This window comes from Halichoerus grypus, chromosome 13 (assembly GCF_964656455.1).
Source record: "Halichoerus grypus chromosome 13, mHalGry1.hap1.1, whole genome shotgun sequence".
In the NCBI taxonomy this organism is placed as follows: domain Eukaryota; kingdom Metazoa; phylum Chordata; class Mammalia; order Carnivora; family Phocidae; genus Halichoerus; species Halichoerus grypus.
Window position 1 is genome coordinate 44,458,691 of NC_135724.1, and position 21,316 is coordinate 44,480,006.

General features: G+C 36.9%; 1 protein-coding gene across 1 annotated transcript in view; it reads right to left on the bottom strand.

Moving 5' to 3' along the window:
- The window catches only part of TAF4B (TATA-box binding protein associated factor 4b), a 124,181-nt gene that overhangs the window by 59,188 nt on the left and 43,677 nt on the right, over positions 1-21,316 (bottom strand). Inside the window, exon 10 of the mRNA XM_078060486.1 lies at positions 791-960. Coding sequence (XP_077916612.1) covers positions 791-960 — 170 coding nt within the window. The remainder of the gene's footprint in view (positions 1-790; positions 961-21,316) is intronic.

The following is a 21,316-nucleotide window of genomic DNA, read 5'->3' on the forward strand; positions in this document are numbered from 1 at the left end:
AGTATTAACCTCCCAAATTTGATATGGGTGATGAAGAAGGTACTCCAAGAAGTCCCAGGTTTAGGACACATGAAATGAGATAACTCACATGCAATAATCTCTCTCCAAACTGTCTTATTTTTCAGTCAGTGTGGGGAGAATGTAGTCTTTCATGTTTCTGCAAGTTTGGTATTAAACAACAAGAAAAAAGCTGTGTGGCTCCAGAACAAAACTGGAACATTTTCCATTTCCTTCTACACACACTAGGCAGCCACCCAATAACTACTCAGTGGACCTAGGGAGAAACCTAGTATTTTGATTTAGTTCTTTTAGGGTAAAGACGAGTTTGAATTTCAGGGTTGAGAGAAGAAAAAAGGGACTTAGCCTCTATTTCTATGTTTCACAATACTTGGAATTTTCTAGATTTCATAAACATGAACTTGTAACATATGCATGCATTTGTATACATATGTGCCTAGTCCAACCAAGAAAGGAACAGGACAGAAAAAAAAAAACAGTACATCATATGTACAAATTCACGTAAAGTAAAAATATACACATATTTCTCCCACTAAGAAATAAAATATTAACTTCTATTATCTAAACCAGAAACCATAGGTTATGATTTAAGTTATGTTAATAGCTTTTAAAATGAAATACTTCTTTCTATAACACCCATGAAATCCTGATTATTTCCAGAGCCTTATTTAAGCCTGAGTTCCAGGAAAACCAACCCACACTGTCTCTTTTGATAACACTTTCCCTGGAACAGACAGTCCTCTTAGGTCAATAATCTTAAGTCTGCACTTACCAATGTCTAATATTCTCTTTTGCAGAGCTCCAATAAAAAGAAATGGTTCATCTTTACATGACTGAACAAGTGTGCCAACCAATTCAGAGTTTGTTGCTAAGATGCAGGCATTTTCTTCACTGAGGTTGACCCCTGCCATGGAAGTCACATCATTGATGTCATCTTCATCTCTAAGAGGAAAAAAAGATAGCTTTTTGGTGGTGGTGGTGGTGGTGGTTGGTGATGTGTATATGAATGATTTAAGAGAGCAAAGAATTATAGATCTCTCCTTATAACTGAAGACATTATTTTAACTCAATTCATCCAAGCAAGAGAACTGAAGAATGGCTATCTTTCCCTGGAAGCCTTTAAAAATTAATTGGTGTGTCTAACCACTAGTGTACATTTAATATCAGAGAGATGAATCAGAAGCAACTCTGTCTTCTAGTGCCCATCTTTCCATCTTTCAGTTTAGTAAATGGATACACCAACAGGGACTTGGGGGTTAAACTAAGTTATCCACAAATGCCCTGCAATGAGAGACACAGTAACAATAACAGACTTCTTTGTTTTTATCCAAGATGATTAAAAGCCCCTCAGATTTCCCCAGTGCACTCTACTGTTCCACTGAGGATCAGGAGAAATCCGCTGATCCTGAAAGATCTATACCCACATAAAGACCCATAAGAAGAAGGTTTCTTGACTAGTTATTCTGAAACCAAATGGTTAAAACTAGTTTTGATTTTCTGCTTCAGACTTTTGGTGTGTTCCATCTGTACCAACTGAATTCATTAAACCACATCCTCGAGCAAATGGCTGCAAAGGGTCTACATATAAAATTACACACACACACATTAACATGACATATATATGTATAAGAAACAAAACATGTTTGCGCTCCTTGCATTGCACCAGCAAAAATAAATAGTTGTTTTTATCTAACAGGATTGCTACATGGCTACAGTGCTAAGATGAGTATATATGTTTAAGGATCGAGAAGAAAAAGAGAAAAGAAATACAAAAATTCCGTCATAGCATCCTTATCACCATATGTAATAACAAACACATTACTGATCATAACTCACCTAACCAATGCATAATGTAATTTACACAAACATGATTACATAAAAAAAGATGTTGCTTCTCTTTATTGCATGGGCCAAATGGTATATCATGTGGTCTCACATCAATAGATTTAAATTATGGAACTCCCTGTGGTAATGCATTTGTGCACGAGAAAAGGAAATAAATTATAATTGTCAAGCACTCAAGAAATGAAGGCCTCTGGTGTTCCACTTTAAAAAGCAACACATTAGGGGTTAAGGGGAAAGAGCCCATGTTCAAACATAAGAGATTAAAAAAAAAAAAAACTATGTAAAAGAAAGAGCTAGACACAGCAGTTGAAAGTGAAGAGATAGAACAATGGTCTTATAATCTGAACAGCGGATTTAAAAGCCTAACATTAAAAGGTGTGTCTTTACAAAAAGAAGAAAAATTTAAATTTAGTATCTCAAACCACTTAAATAAAACATGCAGTACAAAGAAAGTATACTGAAATGGTTGGACTCCACCTTAGCAAATGTCACAGAGGTATTGTCAGAAGTATGGATGCTGAAAATGACTCTAAGAATCATTCTGCCACCTATGTAAATAAAGTATTTCCAGAAACATCTAAACATGTAAACATCTAAAGTATAAGAATGGTAAAAACCATAAACCCAAAGATGGACCAAGACCCAAGTAAAAAAATAAAAGGTCTGAGTAAAAAATATTTTTTAAAAATCCATGTCTCATGGGAGCCTGGTGGGCTGAGTTGGTAGAGCATGTGACTCTTGATCTTGGGATCGTGAGTTGGAGCCCCATGTTGGGGGTAGAGATTACTTTAAAAAAACCAAACCAAAACAAAATCCCCACTGTGTGTCAAGAGAATGAAAAGACAAGCCACAGAGTAGGAGAAAATATTTGCAAAAGACATCAGATAAAGGATTGTTATCCAAAATATACAAAGAAGTCTTAAAACTCAACAATAAGAAAACAAACAAACCAGTTAAAGAACTGGCTAAAGTCCTAATAAAAAAGATGTACAGATGGCAAATAAGCACATGAGGCATATGCTCCCCATCCTTGTCATCAGAGAAATGCAAATTAAAATGAGATACCACTATACACCTAATAGAAAGGCCAAAATCCTAAACACTGACAACATCGAATGCTGATGAGGAGGATGTGGAGCAACAGGAACTCTCATTCACTGCTGGTAGCAATGCAAAATGGTACAGCCACTTTGGAAGACAATTTGGCAGTTTATTATAGAACTAAACATACTTTTACTGTACAACCCCGCAATCACATTCCCTGGTATTTACTCAAAGGAGTTGAAAATTTATGTCCACACAAAAACTTATACATGGATGTTTAGAGCAGCTTCAGAGATAATTGACAAAACTTGGAAATAGCCATAATGTCCTTCAGTAGCTAAGTATATATATAAACTGTGATACATCCAGACAATGGAGCATTATTAAGTGCTAAAAAGAAATGAGATGTCACACCATGAAAAGACACAGACGGGAACTTAAATGCAAATTATTAAGTGAAAAAAGCCAATCTGAAAAGGCTACATACTGTATGATTCCAACTACATGACATTCTGGAAAAGGCAAACTTTTGCCTTTTGGAGGCAGAGCACAGAGAATTTTTACGGCACTGAAACTACTCAGTACGATACTATAATGTTGGATACACATCATTATACATTTGGGTTTTTTTTTTTTAAGATTTATTGATTTATTTGAGAGAGAGAGAGGAAGCAGGGGGAGGGGCAGAGGGAGAGGGAGAGGGGAAGCAGGTTCCCTGCTGAGTTTCCCCGCTGAGTGTGGAGCCCAATGCAGGGATCAATCTCATGACCCTAAGATCATGACCTGAGCTGAAACCAAGAGTTAGACGCTTAACTGACTAAGCCACCCAGGTACCCCTCACTATACATTTGTTAAAACCCATAAAATGTACTACACCGATAGCAAACTGTAAACTATGGGCTTTGAGGCTTAATGACTTGTCAGTGCAGGTTTGTCAACTGTAACAAATGGACCACTCTGGTAGGGGATGTTGATAATGAGGGAGGCTATGCATGTGAGGGATTAGGGGGAATTTTCTGTATCTTCCAATCAATTTTGCTGTGAACCTAACCTGCTTTATTTTTTTTAAAAAAGATTTTATTATTTATTTGAGAGAGAGAGAGAACATAAGTGGGGCCGGGGGCAGAGGGAGAAGCAGGCTCCCGGCTGAACAGGGAGCCCAATGAGGGGCTGGATCCCAAGACCCTAGGATCACAACCTGAGCCGAAAGCAGATGCTTAACCGACTGAGCCACCCAGGCGCTCCGAACCTAACCTGCTTTAATAAACAAAACCCATCAAAAAAAAAAAAAAGAAAAGAAAAGAAAAGGTCAACTACACATCAGTGAAGAGCTAGTCACTACAAAACAGAAACCCAGTTACTTAACATCTTAAGGATTTCAATTTTTCCTTTAAAAAATGAGTAACTTAGGGATGCCTGGGTGGCTCAGTCGTTAAGCATCTGCCTTCTGCTCAGGTCATGATCCAGGGTCCTTGGATCGAGTCCCACATCAGGCTCCCTGCTCAGCGGGGAGCCTGCTTCTCCCTCTGCCTGTGCTCGCTTGCTCTCTCTCTGACAAATAAATAAATAAAATCTTTAAAAAAATTTATAAAAAGAAATAAAAAATGAGTAACTTAGATCAGGTGCTTTCTAAAATCCCTCTCAGCCACTTAAAAGAATGAGGCAGCTCTCTTTGACCTGATACAGAACTGCCAAGATACACTGTGAAGTGGGAGAAAAAAAAAAAATGAGGTAAAGAGACTGCCCCCTGGGGAAAAAAAAGATACACACACACCCAGCATAACATATCTCTGGAAATATACATGAGGAATTCTCCTCTGGAGAGGGAAATAGGGAAGTGGAAATAAGAGACTTATTTTATAACCACAATATACTCTTTTCTACCTCTTGAATGTTGTACTATATACATGGATTACCAATCAAAATGATTAGTGATATTTATTTATTTTTCAATTTTTTAAAATGTTTTATTTATTTATTCATGAGAGTCAGAGAGAGAGAGAGAGAGGCAGAGGCAGAGGGAGAAGCAGGCTCCCCGCCTAGCAGGGAGCCCGACATGGGACTCAATCCCAGGACCCTGGGATCATGACCTGAGCCGAAGGCAGACGCTTAACCATCTGAGCCACCCAGGCGCCCGGTTAGTGATATTTAAAAATAGTAAACAAATATTTAGGAAAAGAAAACTGAAAATAGAAAATATGATGAAGTTTAGACATAAAACCCCAATATTCCCTTAAAGAGAAAATCAGAATTATTTAAGATAGCACAAAACATGGCCTTTACACACATGCACACAACACTGAATGTTTACAATCTCAGATGTGTATCAGGTACACAGGCACTATAAACTGCAAATTGCTTCCACAGGGGGGTTCCTGCATAACCCCTGTTGAGATCTCACACACAGGCTGGAAAGACAAGTACCAAGCATACTTAGTACCAGTACTTAGCATAGTACTAGAATTGGACAGAATTCATCAATGAGGAGATAGTCCCAGGTTTTTAAGAATCTTCTTGCAGCCCTTCTCTGAAATAAGCAAGGAACTAACTGCCCAATAAAACTGTTCTTGCCTGGCTTCCCTCCTCCTATTTGGCCCTAAGCTGAACACAGCTCCCTCTAGTACATCTGCCAGTTGCTATGGTTACAGAGGGCAGCAGGAATAGAGGAAGACCCCCACTGAGGGAAGAGGAAAAGGTGCCACAATAAACAGCACCCAAGCCATTTAAAACTTCCTCTAAGTAAGGAGGCAGACTGAAGGGAAAAAAAAGTCAACACAATGTAGTAGCAGCATTACCAATAAGGCTAAGATAGGTCAGGAGACAGTATCAAAGGCGTTGACGTTGAAGCATAGTTGTGAGAAGAAAATGAGAGTCCCCGAACTTCATCTTCGAGTCTTCCAGTCTAATGCAGTGTCTTTTCATGAAGGTACTGTGCAAAATAATTGGTTTTGTTTTGTTTTAAAAAATATACAAAAAGGAAATTTATTTTTATTATTTTTAAAGATTTTATTTATTTGAGAGAGAGAGCACATAAGCAGGGAGAGCAGGAGAAGAAGAAGGAGGCTCACTACTAAGCAGGGAGCCCAATGCGGGACTCGATCCCAGGACCCTGGGATCATGACCTGAGCTGAAGGCAGACGGCAGACGCTTAATCAACTGAGCTACCCAGGTGCCCACAAAAAGGAAATTTAATAGTGCCTTAGTAGAAGCTTTCCAATTCAAGATTCTGTGAGATGTAATAAGTTACTGTGTAAAAATTAAAGAAGAATTACCCAATTATCATTAATGTCTTACATTCTGGCTTCTAAAATCAATCTAATTCCTTAGCTTTTGATAAAGCTGTCCACTGCTTGTGCCTGACTTCTTAAATCTCTTTCACTGTCTTAAGATCTGAACAGCCCCAGACTGATGATTCTTCTAAAGTAGAGGGCATCATATTATTTTCTTGCTCAAAAACCTGTCATGTTCCCCAAAACTTAACTTGATATTCAAGGTTTTCCAGGTAATGACCTTAACTTAGCACTCTTCCCTCCCATTACTCACTATCACATAGTTCCTACTGATTCTGGCCTTGGTTCAGGCCATTCCCCACTTCCAGTTCTCATCTTCAAACTCCTACTTTTATTGTCTTTCACTTGTCAAAGCTTTAGCTATATCCCAGTCCTATTTCAAATGCCTAGTTTAGAAATGCTGGTTTAATTTGTTTTTATACTTTTGTTTTTATGTTTTTTTACTTTGTTTTTATATTTTTAAAGCATTTGTCCAATTGCTACAACTTTTCAACTTCTGAGAGCACGTTGTGTCTTCCATTTTAAACATCAGTGTGTTTCTCTTAAAAACCAACTAGACTTATTTTATTGATTATATTCAACAAATATATTAAATATAATAAAGATTATATTATCTTCATTGCCTATAATTCCTAGCAGAAATGATAATAGTTGAGGAATTTCCCTCTGTTCAGAACATGTGCTATTCATTTGTTACAATGTACTGAGAAGTAGAACAGTGGGTTAAACAGTGAGTCAAACTGCCTGTAGTGCAATTCTGACTGCTTGTTATAATCTATGTGAAATAAAGTAAATTAATCTTTCCAGACCTGCATTGTTAGTAAAATGGAGGCAATAGCAGTCCTTACATATTAGACTGAAGATTAAAGGAAGTAATTCATCCCATAGAAAAAGGAATTAGTCTAATATAGAAAGAGTTCCTACAAATAACTAAGGGAAAAAACCCATGATCCAATGGAAAAATGAAGAAAGCACATGAATTTTCACAAAGAAAAAATTTAAAATGACTGAAATATAAGATGTTCTACTCTACTCATAAGAGAAATATAAGATATAATTTTTCACCTGTTAGACTGGCAAAAACTAAGTTCACCAGAACATGTGAAAATATGCTACCATAAGCTCGCTGGTCAGTGTAATTTGTAAATTTAACCTCCATGGAGAATCATTTGATATTCTGACAATTTAAAATAAATAAGCTCAGGGTACCTGTGTGGCTCAGTTGGTTAAGTGTCTGCCTTTGGCTCAGGTCATGAGGTCATGATCCCAGGGTCCTGGGATGGAGCTCCACATCAGCTTCCCTGCTCAGTGGGGAGAGTCTCCTTCTCCCTATCCCTCTGTGCTTACGCACTCTCTCTCTCAAGTAAATAAATAAAATCTTAAAAATAAATAAAAGACTTCTTTATAAATAAATAAATAAGCTCTTCTTTCTAGAAATTATGTGAAATGATAGCCACTGTGGCTTTGCTTTCCTAGTACAAAACATTGGAAATATCCTAAATATCCACCATTATATAACTTTGTTAAAAATCTCAAATCACAATGTTTCTAATTTACAGAATGAGGGTTAGTATAAAGTAAGTGTTCAATAAATATTTGTTGGATAAATAAACATTGTTCTATTGCCTAAAAAAAAAAAAAAAGAACCACCTGGGAGTATATTTAAAATACATGTCTCACAACCAAATACACACCTGCACAGTACCCACGATTTGCATTCAGTGGCTCTAGGCTGGAGACCACAAACCTGGAATTTTTTTTTTTTTAATTTTATTATGTTATGTTAGTCACCATACAATACATCATTAGTTTTTGATGCAGTGATCCACGATCCATTGTTTTCCTATAACACCCAGTGCTCCATGCAGTACGTGCCCTCCTTAATACCCATCACCGGGCTAACCAATCTCCCCTCCCGCCTCCCCTCTAAAACCCTGTTTGTTTCTCAGAGTCCACAGTCTCTCATGGTTCATCTCTCCCTCCGATTTCCCCCCGCCTTCATTTTTCCCTTCCTTCTCCTAATGTCCTCCATGCTATTCCTTATGTTCCACAAATAAGTGAAACCATATGATAATTGACTTTCTCTGCTTGACTTATTTCACTTAGCATAATCTCCTCCAGTCCCATCCTGGAATTTTTTTTAAACAAACATACTTAGGTGATTGTGAGGCATACACTCTGTGGACCACACCTGGAAAAATACTGAGTTATAAAAATTAAGAGCACCAAATCTATAGTTAGAGATGAAGGTTTTAGCCCCTGCTCTGACAATTATTAAAAGGATGACCTTGAACAACTTACTCATCAATTCCCTTATCTATGGAGGTAAAAACTATACTTGTTACATGATTGTGAATGACAACTGTATTAGAAACCAGAACTATATTAGAAATAAAAAATGAGTATTTAGGGGCACCTGGTTGGCTCAGTGTGTGACTCTTGATCTTGGGGTCGTGAGTTCAAACCCCATGTTGGGTGTAGAGATTACTTAAAAATAAAATCATTTTAATACAGTGGAATATTACTCAGCCATCAAATGAAATCTTACCATTGGCAATGATGTGGATGGAACTAGAGGGTATTATGCTAAGCGAAATAAGTCAATCAGACAAAAACAATTATCATATGATTTCACTTGAATTTAAGAAACAAAACAGAGGATCATAGGGGAAGGGAGGGAAAATAAAATAAGATGAAATCAGAGAGGGAGACAAACCATAAGAGACTCTTAACTACAGGAAACAAACTGAGGGTTGCTAGAGGGGAGGTGGGTGGGGGGATAGGGTAACTGGGTGATGGGCATTAAGGAGGGCAGGTCATGTAATGAGCCCTGGGTGTTATATACAACTGATGAATCACTGAACTCTACCTCTGAGACTAAGAATACACTACATGTCAATTAACTGAATTTAAATAAAATTTAAAAATAAAATCTTTTTAAAAATGAGTATTCATTAAAAATTAATAAAACCATTACATATTAACATAAATAACATTTTAATGAAAACCAACAATACCAAAATTAAAAAATAATTACTCAAAAGGGTGGCATTGTTTTCTATTTTTCTAATCTCTTTAAAATCCATTGATCCTCTTCACTTTGAATGGATCTTTTACTGATGCATGATTTTGTAACATTAACTGAGTTACATAGATCTTCCAAATTTAAGCTCATTACGTATAATCCAAAATCACATGTCAATATCTGCACCAATCTAATCAGAAAATCTAAGTATTGGGAAGATGTTAAGTTCATGGCAGTGGATACAAGTTTTCCAAATTTTTAATTTTTGCTTGAAAAGCTCAAACCTTATCACTGGCAAAAAATGCTGTCAAGTTGTTTTCCCTGAAGTGACAGGCTCACTTTTTTCATTTTCACAAAACTGTCTGTCAAATTCCCAAATCTAAACAATCAGTTTGTTTTTCAGTTATTCTTTGTTCTTCCAAGTAAAAATGGTTCTCAATGAAAAAAGTGGTTAGTTTAGCTCACAACTGAAACATAAGCAGGGTGCTGGGGTGGCTCAGTCGGTTAAAAGTCCAACTCCTGATTTAGACCCATCAGGTGATGATGGGGGGGCGGGGGCTGGTGGATTGAGCCTCCCCACTCCTTGCGCCAGGGAGTCTGCTTCTCTCCCTCTTCCTCTGCCCATCCCCCCATGTGCGCGCACACGCACGCTAGCTCTCTCTCTCTCAAAATAAATAAATAAAATCTTAAAAAAAAAAAGAAATATAAGCACAAGCACTTCTTGAAACAACCATGAGACTCTGGCATGCAGCAGAAGAGCTTTCTGCAAACTTCCCACTTTGTCACACAGAATATTAAAAAGGTGTATACTTAAGGGTAGAGACTTAAAAAAAATAATGTTTGCTTCCTCATTAAAAACATTAAAAAAAACACCAACAACCCTGGCTTCTTTTCTTTTCATTTACTGGGAGTGTCTGAGGGTAAAAAATAAATAGCTACTAGCACAGTTTGGTGCCCCTGCCTTGATTAATGCTAAGGTGCCAGCAGTTTTCCACTGTGGCTTTTGAACCAGCAATCAAATAATATACTGAAAAAGGCAAATAACAACATTAACATCATCATCATTATTAAAATTGTTTTAATCTCACAGACCCCCTGAAAAAGTCTCAGTTTCAAAACTATTTTCTGTAGATCGTATTTTGGGACCTGCTAGCCTGTATTTATATTCCCAAGCCTACAATGAACATCAGAAATACTATGAGGATTTTTAAAAATACAGATTTCTGCCAAGGTTCAGTCTCCAGAGATTTCATTCTGGATGAGCCCCCAAATCAACAATTTCAGTAAGTTCCCTGGGTAGTTTTCAAATTGTTGATCTACACTATATTAGCAATTATTTACTTATAAATTGTTTTGAAAGTATCTACCACCCTCTTCCTATATTTATATATTTTCAATTGAATTATTAATACTGTTAAGAAATTTTTATTATAAATGATACTCTACTATTATCAGTCTCTTGGCTTTGATCCTTCTTGAAGATGCCCATGACATATAAATGAGATATATGCCCTATCTCCTGCTCAAGTAACATCAACCTCTACCTCTAATATCTCTTTTCTTTCCAACTCATTCTGCATCTAAGTACAAATATAATTTTTCCCAAACAGCATTTTACTATGACAAAATCTGGCTACAAATTCTGAAAGACTTCACAATCTCATCTCCCAAGTGTTCATTTATATAATTTCCCTGTGAAGAATGTTTAAGAACTTAATTTCTATCAAATTTCTAGTATAAGGCAACTCCTCCAAGAGGACTGTTTTGTTGAATTTTTACCCTAGATTTAGAGCTAATCCAGGCATAGCTTACACTGATGGTTCTTCTTCTCTGTCTCCTTTATCTTTCCAAGATGAGAGGGGTTTTTTTGTTTGTTTGTTTGTTTGTTTTGTCACTAGAGGCTGTTTTCTAAGTCCCTGCTCTGGAAAGATTAACCATATATATTATGTCATATATTATATAACATATATATATATATATTTTTTTTTTTTAAAGATTGTATTTATTTATTTGACACAGAGAGAGCACAAGCAGGGGGATCAGCAGGCAGAGAGAGAGGGAGAAGCAGTCTCCCTGCTGAGCAGGGAGCCCGACGTGGGGCTCAATCCCAGGACCCCGGGATGATGACCTGAGCTGAAGGCAGACCCTTAACGACTGAGCCACCCAGGCGCCCCATAACAATATATATTATTGATACACTTGTACATATAGGGAAAAGCAGACTCTTTAATAAGTACATGATGAAACAATTACATATGAAGCAAGGTGAACACATGTTTAATCAACACTAGAGAATCTGATTCCTACAATATAAAATAAAGGACACTAAAGTTAATGAAGTAATACTGTCTATGACAATAGCGTGTAACCTTGTCCTATATGATTTTCTAAGTGTGTTTTATTTTTTTTATTTCGTTTTAAAGATTTTATTTAGAGAGAGAACGCGCACAAGTGCATGTGAGCAGGGGGAGGGGCAGAGGGAGAAGCAGACTCCCCGCTGAGCAGGGAGCCTGATGGAGGGCTCGATCCCAGGACCCTGGGATCATGACCTGACCCAAAGACAGACGCTTAACCAACTGAGCCACCCAGGAGCCCCTAACAGTGTATTTTAAAGAAAAAATTTTAAAAATATCACACTAAACCCTAGCTGTTAAAATACTGTCACTAACAGAAGTAACATATATGCATTATCCATCTATATTTTATTTTTCTCTAAAATACAAGAACTCTTTAAAAAAAAAACCTTAATCTTTAAGCATTATCATAGCTTCAAAAAATCAACAATTCCGTATTATCATTAAGTAGCCAGTCAGTTTAAGTGAGGTTAACTATACAAACATGCAAAGGTACTGTAATATTTGTCACTTCTGATTCTGAAATATGAAGAATAAAACATGAATCTCTGGCACCCTCTGGTGTTTAAGTACTATACAGCTTCCCTTATCCATCCCAGGTGTATTGACAAGTCAAATAGAAAATATAAGTCTCTTAGTCGAAAAAGCCATGAACAAAAAATTTTTTTAGTTAAACAAGTAGTTTTGAAAAAATAGGCAAATAACACTCTATGTTATTAAACCTCATCCAGTTAAGTCAAGACAAGATCTAATGGCATACACTATTACCTCCTCTTACTTAACAAAAGACTCAACATCAAGGGTCTATTTTAAGGTTCATTTTTTTTTTTTTTTTTTTTTTTAAGATTTTATTTATTTATTTGACAGAGAGAAACACAGCGAGAGAGGGAACACAAGCAGGGGGAGTGGGAGAGGGAGAAGCAGGCTTCCCGCGGAGCAGGGAGCCCGATGTGGGACTCGATCCCAGGATCCTGGGATCATGACCTGAACCGAAGGCAGACGCTTAACGACTGAGCCACCCAGGCGCCCCCTATTTTAAGGTTCATTTTAACAACAACTGAAGTGACATTGATATTAAGTATCCAAAAAAACCCAAACTTAAGCTAAAAAAGCCATCACTTCAAAAAAGAGATGCATAAACCACATATGACCAAAATTACTATAAAGCATACAAAATGAAAAATGTATCTTAGTGCAGAAATAAAAGATACCCTTAAAAATAGCTATGATTATAGACACTTCTGTTCTTTTTTAAAATTCATTATTTCAGCAAATATTTGAATGCTTATTATGAACCAGGCCTTGTTCTAAACATTAGGTATACCATGGTAAAAAATTTACTGTAAACTCTCAGAGATTTTTAAAGGAGTGGGGAAAAACAAGGAATGGTAAACAAAAAAACACGATACTTTTAGATGAGTGCCTCAAGACAGCAGGTATGACTGAAGAAGCTACTTTACACTGGCTGCCTAAGCAGACACTCTAATTAGGGAGATCACTTTTAAACTAAAATAAGAAGGACCAAGACAAATAAAAACTGGAGGACAGAGAGTCCAGGGAATATCACATCTAAAAACTGTACAGTGAGAACATGAGTATGTGTCTGAAGAACAAAAAGAAAGCGAACAAGGAGGCTGAGTCCCTTACACCATGGAATGTTATACCTGCAATGATTCAGTTTTCCTGAATGTGAGAGAATCTTGTCTTGCATATGCCACTGTTTTTTGGGGGTTTTTTTTTGGGGGGGTTAGTATATCTATTATCTATAATCTTACTGAATTCTAACAAATGTAACTATGGCTCAAGATGGTTCACATCATAAAAAAGTCAATTCTTCCCCAAATTAACCTAATCACATAACCTCAAGACAAAATTTTCATAGAACTCTTCTGCTCATTCTAAAATTCATGTTTAGTAGAAAAATAACAAAGGTAAAGTGGAGATACCTTTGATAAAAAAGGAATAAAGAGAGAGGATTTGCTCTGTCAGATACAAAAATAAATAATAAATCATAATTGAAAGTGCAAAAATATTAACACAGAAATAAAAACAGCACTAAAATTCTAGAAATGTATCCTTGTATAAACAATAATTTACTATAAGATAAAGGTGACATCTCAAATCAGAAAAAGTAAGGATAATGAATTCTTCATAACTACTGTTGAGACCAGCATTTCCAACTGGGAAAAAGCTAATTTCTGCTACAGACATTTACAAAAATAAAGAATGTTGAAGATGTAAAGGTGTATGTACATACGTAGGTGTGTGTTTATATATATCTTGGAAGAAAACATGGAAGCACATCATTATGGACTCAGGATGAAGAAGAATTTTTTAGAATACAATGATATTCAAAAGCCATAAAGCATGAGAGTGATAAATCTAATACTGTGATTTAAAGTCTTCTAAAACAAAAAGACTCTAAAAACAAAGTTACCAGTTAAAAGATTGGGAGAAAGATATTTATAACATACACAACAAAGAATTACTCTTCTATATATGTCTAGAAAGCAATAAGCGTTCAACAGATAAATGAGCAAAAGTAATATGTTAGAAATTTCCCAGAGAAAATACCAATGGTGACATTTTTGCTTCAGGCAGTAAGTGGACTAGATTTACTGAGGAGAAATTACACGACATTCTAACTAGACCAGCATTAAGACATTTTCATTCCAGTGTTGGATGCACAGAAGTTGTCAAAAAAGTTGTCAGGAAAAATAAGCAATAACCACACTCTAAAGGTAGAGCTGCCTTAGTGGCAAATGCCTGTGGCTGGCACTAGTTCCTGGACCTCTGTTAATGTGGAGAAATTGTATCTGAGACTGCTGGGTTAAGTCGGGTTCCCTAGAATAGATACTAAAGTGGTCCCAAATCAACAATCATCCCTGGTTACCATGAGAAAGTCACAAATCCACTGTGGAGTAAAGCCAACTCAATTTAAGTCCTTAGGTTTAATCTGATCTACCCATCCAATGAGGTTTTAAATTCAGAAATTATATTTTTTTTTATTATTTTTACTTTTTTAATTTTTTTGAGAGAGCACATGTGCACAAGGTTGGGGGCAGGGGCAGAAGGAGAGGGAAAGAAAGAATCCCAAGCAGGCTCCACGCCCAGCATGGAGCCCAACGCAGGGCTTGATCTCAAGACCCTGAGATCAAAATCAAGAGTCAGATGCTCAACTGACTGAGTCACCCAGGCATCCCGACATTTTTCACTTCTAAATGTCCTTTTCCAAATCATTGTATTCATTTTTTAACAGAAAACTGTTCTCCACTCATTTTTGTGATTCCACATTTTATTTCTAACCATTTTATAATAATTTTTAACACTGAATATTTGATCATCCAATGTTTGAAGTCACTGGGGTTTCAAATGTGCTGCTGTTTCATTGTAGTTTAACTCTCAGGGTGACTTTTCCTTATATGTTTTACTTTTGAAAGTGAATACATACATGGATACCAGAAAACCATGGAATGGTATTTTTAAAGTGCTGAAAGAAAAAAAAAAAAAAAGTCAACCCATAATTCTACCACTCCTGACATCATTGTCTATATAAATAATCTAAAAACTACCAGAAATTAAGAGCCTAACAAGCCAATTAGCAAAGGATTAAAGAAAAAAGCAATGTGCATTTCTATACAGTAGTAACAGAAAAGGCAATCACCAAAAATATTTATAATAGCAATAAAAAGGTACCTAGGAATAAATCCAACAGATAGATACAACAAATTATGTACAACCTTATAGATAAAATTATATCACTTTATTGAAAGATGTTAAAAAAAAAGGTATGCATAAATGAAGATATAAATCATATTTATAGATAGAAAGCTCAAAATTATAAAGAAATCAGCTTAAAGACAATGGACTCAATGTCATGCCAATTCAAATTCCAGCAGACATTTTTGGTGGAATCTAAACTAATACTTAAATTTGTATGGAACAGCAAAATCCCAGGAATAGCCAAGAACAGTGGACGGGTGGGGTATGAAAGTGAAACACAGAGAAGAAATAAAGTATACTGGTAAAGGAGATGCTTTAATAGACTTAAAATTTATTCTGAAGCTATAGTAAATTGAGAATCATGCTACTGGAAATAAACAAATTAACCAGTAAGATAAAATAGGGATGTAAAGATAAACTAAAAATGATAGCCTAGAAAAGACCCTAAATATGACGTAGGAGATGCTACAGATCACTGAGGAAAGACAGAGTCTTCATTAAATCTGCTGAAACAAATGATTATGCATATGGGAAACAGTGAATTAGGATCCCTATCTTACATCATAAGAAAAAACAAAACCAAAATTAAACCGTGTTGACCAAGATTTAAATATAGAAAGTGAAATTTCAAAACTTTTAGAACACTATAAAGGAGACTATCTTTATGATATCAAGGAGGATAAGACAGCATAAGCAATTCATATAAGAAATTGCTAAATTCAACTACCTTTTTTTAAATACAACTACTTTAAAATGAAGAACTTCTGTTCATCAAAATACATCATTAAGTACTAAAAACACTAACTCCAATAAATATTGGCAATACAGAAAAGTATAAAGAATTACACTAGGACTTTTGCTTAGTTGTAGACTATCACTTAGACAATTGTTCTGTCTACTAACAAAGACAGAACATTTTTAAATTTTTTTTATTTTTTATTTTTTTTTTAAGATTTTATTTATTTATTTGACAGAGAGAGAGAGCACAGTAGGCAGAGTGGCAGGCAGAGGGAGAGGGAGAAGCAGGCTCCCTGCTGAGCAAGGAGCTTGACACAGGGCTCAATCCCAGGACCCTGGGATCATGACCTGAGCCGAAGGCAGACACTTAACAACTGAGCCACCCAGGTGCCCCCAGAACATTTTTTTAAAGTTTGTTTGAGGGCAGACAAGGGTCCAGGAAACCAGGTCTTGAGGAGCCACAGTCCCAAGAAAAGAGAACCTCACCACTGGAAACCCAATTTTTTCCATGTTGTTCTTCCTTTGGGCATGTGCAAATTCTTGATGTAGAAGAAGACACTAAGAAGCCATGGAGAGGGGATGCCTGGGTGGCTCAGTCGGTTAAGTGTCTGTCTTTGGCTCTGGTTATGATCCCAGGGTCCTGGGATCGAGTCCCACGTCAGGCTCCTTGCTCAGCAGGGAGCCTTCTTCTCCTTCTGCCTGCAGCTCCCCCTGCTTGTGTGCTCACTCTCTCTCTGGCAAATAAATAAAGAGAATCTTAAAAAAAGAAAAAAGAAAAAAAAAAAGCAGCAGCAGCCATGGAGAGGGCAGCTACTAAGAAACAGAAAAGCCAAGAGAGCATTAGGCAATCTCATGATGATGAGAGACAGAAAGTTAGAGTTCAAGGTTTCTGAGGCTGCCAATATTCAGGGTGTAAGCCATGACCCTATAAAAGAACTGAGGCACAAAGAAGCAGACTTGACATTATGTGATGATTTTTCATTCAAAGCACTGAACACTGAAGCTCTGCAAAGGAAAAGTCAAAGAAGCCAAGCAAAAAGCTTACGAAGAGCACTCTTGAGAAGGATTCTGGGAGATGGCAGAAGAGCATCAGGAATCTGTCTGGTGTAACTATTTTGGAACTTTTGAATCTTTTGAAGGCTTACAACTTTCAGGGGAAGGCTTGTAAGATAAATCGGGTTTTGGGTCAATTTCAGCTGTTAGTTTGGCAAGGGCTACCCATCCCCCAGACTCCAGCCCTGGGGCAAACAGCCATGCACATGTATTAGAGCAGTCTGCACACAGCTTGTGGCAACTAGGGTGTGTGTGTGGGGGGGGAGGGGCGGAGGACTGGGGGGGAAACTGTCCTCCAAACATCAGGAATATATGCTCAGGATCACTGACTGTTGCTTCTGATCTCAGAAGTGCAGACTATGAGGTAGGTGGGCATTGTTGCTAATACTCCTTCCTCTGTTGCAGGGCCCTCACCCTCTAGCCAAAGTGACTTCTAAGGCATATAAAGGGTGAGTCCCATTTTCCCCCATCCCCTCATTTTCCTCTTTTAGAAGCCAGATATGAAAGATTAGGACATTCAAAGGCAACTCCATATATATAAGGGAAAAGAGAAAGTCACCAGACATGCCCAGGGAAAGTCAAAAGCTAAAAACAATCTAAGATCTAAAGTTTATACCTCAGGTTTATCCTACAACAAAAACAACACACACAAAAAAACGAAAGACAGCAAGCCCTAGGAAATGGGAATAATCTAATTTTCAGAGATGCCGCATTATTAGATTCAAATGTCCAATTTTCAACAGAAAATCATGAGACATACAAAGAAACATGAAAGTATGACCAATTAAAAGGAAAAAATACAACACAGAAACTATCCCTGTAAAAAAAGACCCAGGGATGGATGTACTAGACAAAGACTTTAAAACAACTGTTTTAAAGATGTTCAAAAAACAAAAGGAAGATATGAGGAGAGTCAAGAAAATGATGTATGAACAAAATGGAAATAACAATAAAGAGAAACCTAAGGGGCACCTGGGTGGCTCAGTCGGTTAAGCATCGACATCAGCTCAGGTCATGATCTCAGGGTCCTGGGATGGAGCCCCACACCGGGCTCCCTGCTCAGCAGGGAGTCTGCTTCTACCTTTCCCTCTGCCCCTCCGCCATTCATGCGTGCTCTCTCTCTCTCTCAAATAAATAAAATCTTTAAAAAAGAAAGAAAGAAAAGAGAAAAACTAAAAAGAAACCAAAAAGAAATTAAGAAGCTGAAAAGTACAATAACTAAAATGAAAAATTCACAGAAAAATTCAAAGGCAGATTAGGGAAGACAAACAAACAATCTGTGAACTTGAAGACAGAGAAAATGGAAATTTACTGAGAATGAGGAGCAGACAGAAAAAAGATTGATGAAAAGTGAATAAACCTACAAGGACCTGTGGGAAACCATCAGATGGTCAAACACATATATTACGGGGTCTCAGAAGGTGAAGAAAGGGGCAGAGAATATTTAAAGAAATAATGGCTAAACACATCCCAAATTTGAGGAATAACATCAACATAAACATCCAAGAAGCTAAAAAAAACTCTAAGCAAGGTCATCTCAAAGAACCCACATTGAGACACATTATAATAAAACTTTCAAAAGACAAAGACAGAGAATCTTGAAAGCGGTGAGAGAAAAACAACTCATCATACAGATGACAGTGTCTCCCTCACTATGGTATTGGGAAAAGTGAATGTTATAGAACTTATCTTATTAGCACAGTACCTGGTACACTGTAAGTTTGAATAAATATTACTGAAATGATAATAACTGCTAAGTTATTACCTTTTAAATAAGCCTCTAAACTGATAGGTCAAAAGAATATCTAAGACTGAAGATATCTTGATTTCTGAAGAATGAGACACTCACTCATTGACACTCCTAATAGACAAGATGGAGTATGACCAGAATGATAACACAATTATATAAGAAACACAATGATAAGTACAAAGCAGACAATAAACAGTGGTTAAATGGATTAGCAACATGTTGAGAAAAAAATCATTGAAGTGTTGGTTAATCCATTAGTATCACCTTAAAAGGCAGGCTAGAGTGTCAAGCTTTGTCTTTCACTCTTTTTTTTTGTTTGTTTTTTAAAGATTTATTTATTTATTTCAGAGAGGGAGAGAAAGTGTGTGCACACAGTGGGGGAGGGCAGACAGAGAGGGAGAGGGAGAGAATCTCAAGCAGACTCCCTGCCGAGCATGGAGCCTAACTCGGGGCTTGATCATGACCTCAAGAGTTGGTCACTTAGGGGCGCCTGGGTGGCTCAGTCGTTAGGCGTCTGCCTTCGGCTCAGGTCAGGATCTGGGATCGAGCCCCGCATCGGGCTCCTTGCTCCGCGGGGAATCTGCTTCTCCCTCTCCCGCTCCCCCTGCTTGTGTTCCCTCTCTCGCTGTGTCTCTCTCTGTCAAATAAATAAAATCTTAAAAAAAAAAAAAAAAAGAGTTGGTCACTTAACTGACTGAGCCACCCAGGCACCCTTTCACTCTTGAATAGATACTAATGTCATCCATGCAAACAAAACCTGCAATAAACTAACTAAATCTAACATACATATACAGAATATGCTATCTGAACAAAAGCATATATATTCTTCAAGTGCACATGGGACATTTTCCAGGATAGACCATATGTTAGGCCACAAATGAAATCTAAGTAGATTTAAAAAGATAACAGCTTCTCTGGTAACAACAGGATGAACTTAGAATCCACAACAGAAAATAAAACTGCCAAATTAAACAAATTTATGGAAATTAAATATACTCTTCAATAATCAATGGATCAAAGAAGAAATCCAAAGGGAAATTAGGAAAGACTTAGACAATGAAAATGAAAACACAACATACCAAACTTTATAGGAAGCAGCAAAGAAGTGCCAAGGAAATTTATAGCTATACAAAACAAGAAGGGTGCCTGGATGGCTTAGTCAGTTAAGCACCTGCCTTTGGCTCAGGTCATGATCCCAGGGTCCTGGAAGTGAGCCCTGCTAAACAGGGAGCCTGCTTCTCCCTCTCCCTGTGCCTCCCCTCCCCCCAGCTCGTGCGTACACGCGCACTCTCTCTCTCTCAAATTAAAAAAAAAAAAACAAAAAACCAAGAAAGTTATCAACAAACTAATTTTACAACTTCAGGAACTAGGAAACCCAAGGCAGCATAAGGAAGGAAAAATAAAAATTAGAGCAGAAATAAACAAAAGAGAATAGGAAAACAATAAGGAAAATTAATCAACCCCAAAGTTGGTATTTGAAAAGATAGAAAAATGAACAAACCTTCAGCTAGACTAATAATAAAAAGAAAAGACTCAAATTAACTAAAATCTGAAATGAAAGTAGAGACATCACTACTGATTCTGCAGAAATAAAAAGAATTATTAGAGAGTACTAAGAAAACTGTAGGCAAAAAAACAAAAAAAAAATAGAATAACCTAGATAAAATGGACAAATTCCTAGAAACACAAAACCTACCAAGTCTTATCACAAAGAAAATCTAAATAGATCAACAACTACTAAGGAGACCTAATCAGTAATCAAAATATCTCCCAATAAACAAAAGCTCTGGCTTCACTGCGAATTATACCAAACATTTAAAGGAGAACTAATATCAAATCCTCTAAAACTTTTCCAAAAAACTGAAGAGGAGAAGATACTTCCTAACCCATTCTATGAGGCCAGCATTACCATGATACCAAAGCCAGACAAAAATAACATAAGGATTAACATAACAATAAAAAATTAAAAAACAAAACAAAACAAAACAAACAAACAAACAAACAAAAAATAACATAAGGAAACTACAGATTGCTGTGCCTGTCTGACTCAGTCGGTACAGCATGTGACTCTTATCTTGGGGTTGTGAGTTCAAGCTCCACACTGGGTGTAGAACTTACTTTAAAAAAAAAAAAAAAAAAGAGGGGCAGCTGGGTGACACAGTCGGTTAAGTGTCTAACTCTTGGTTTCAGCTCAGGTCATGATCTCAGGGTCATGAGATCAAGCCCCGTGTTGGGCTCTCTGCTCAGCACAGACTCTCCTTAAAACTGTCTCTTCCTCTCCCTCTTCCCCTCACCTGCCCACACTCTGTCTTTCTCTCTCTCTCTCTCTCAAATACATATTTTTTTAAATTAAAAAAATTTAAAAGAAAACTATAGACCAATATCCCTTATGAACAATGATGCAAAATTCCTCAACAAAGTACTACCAAATTGAATTGGACAGCATATTAAAGGATCATACACTAAGGCTAAGTGG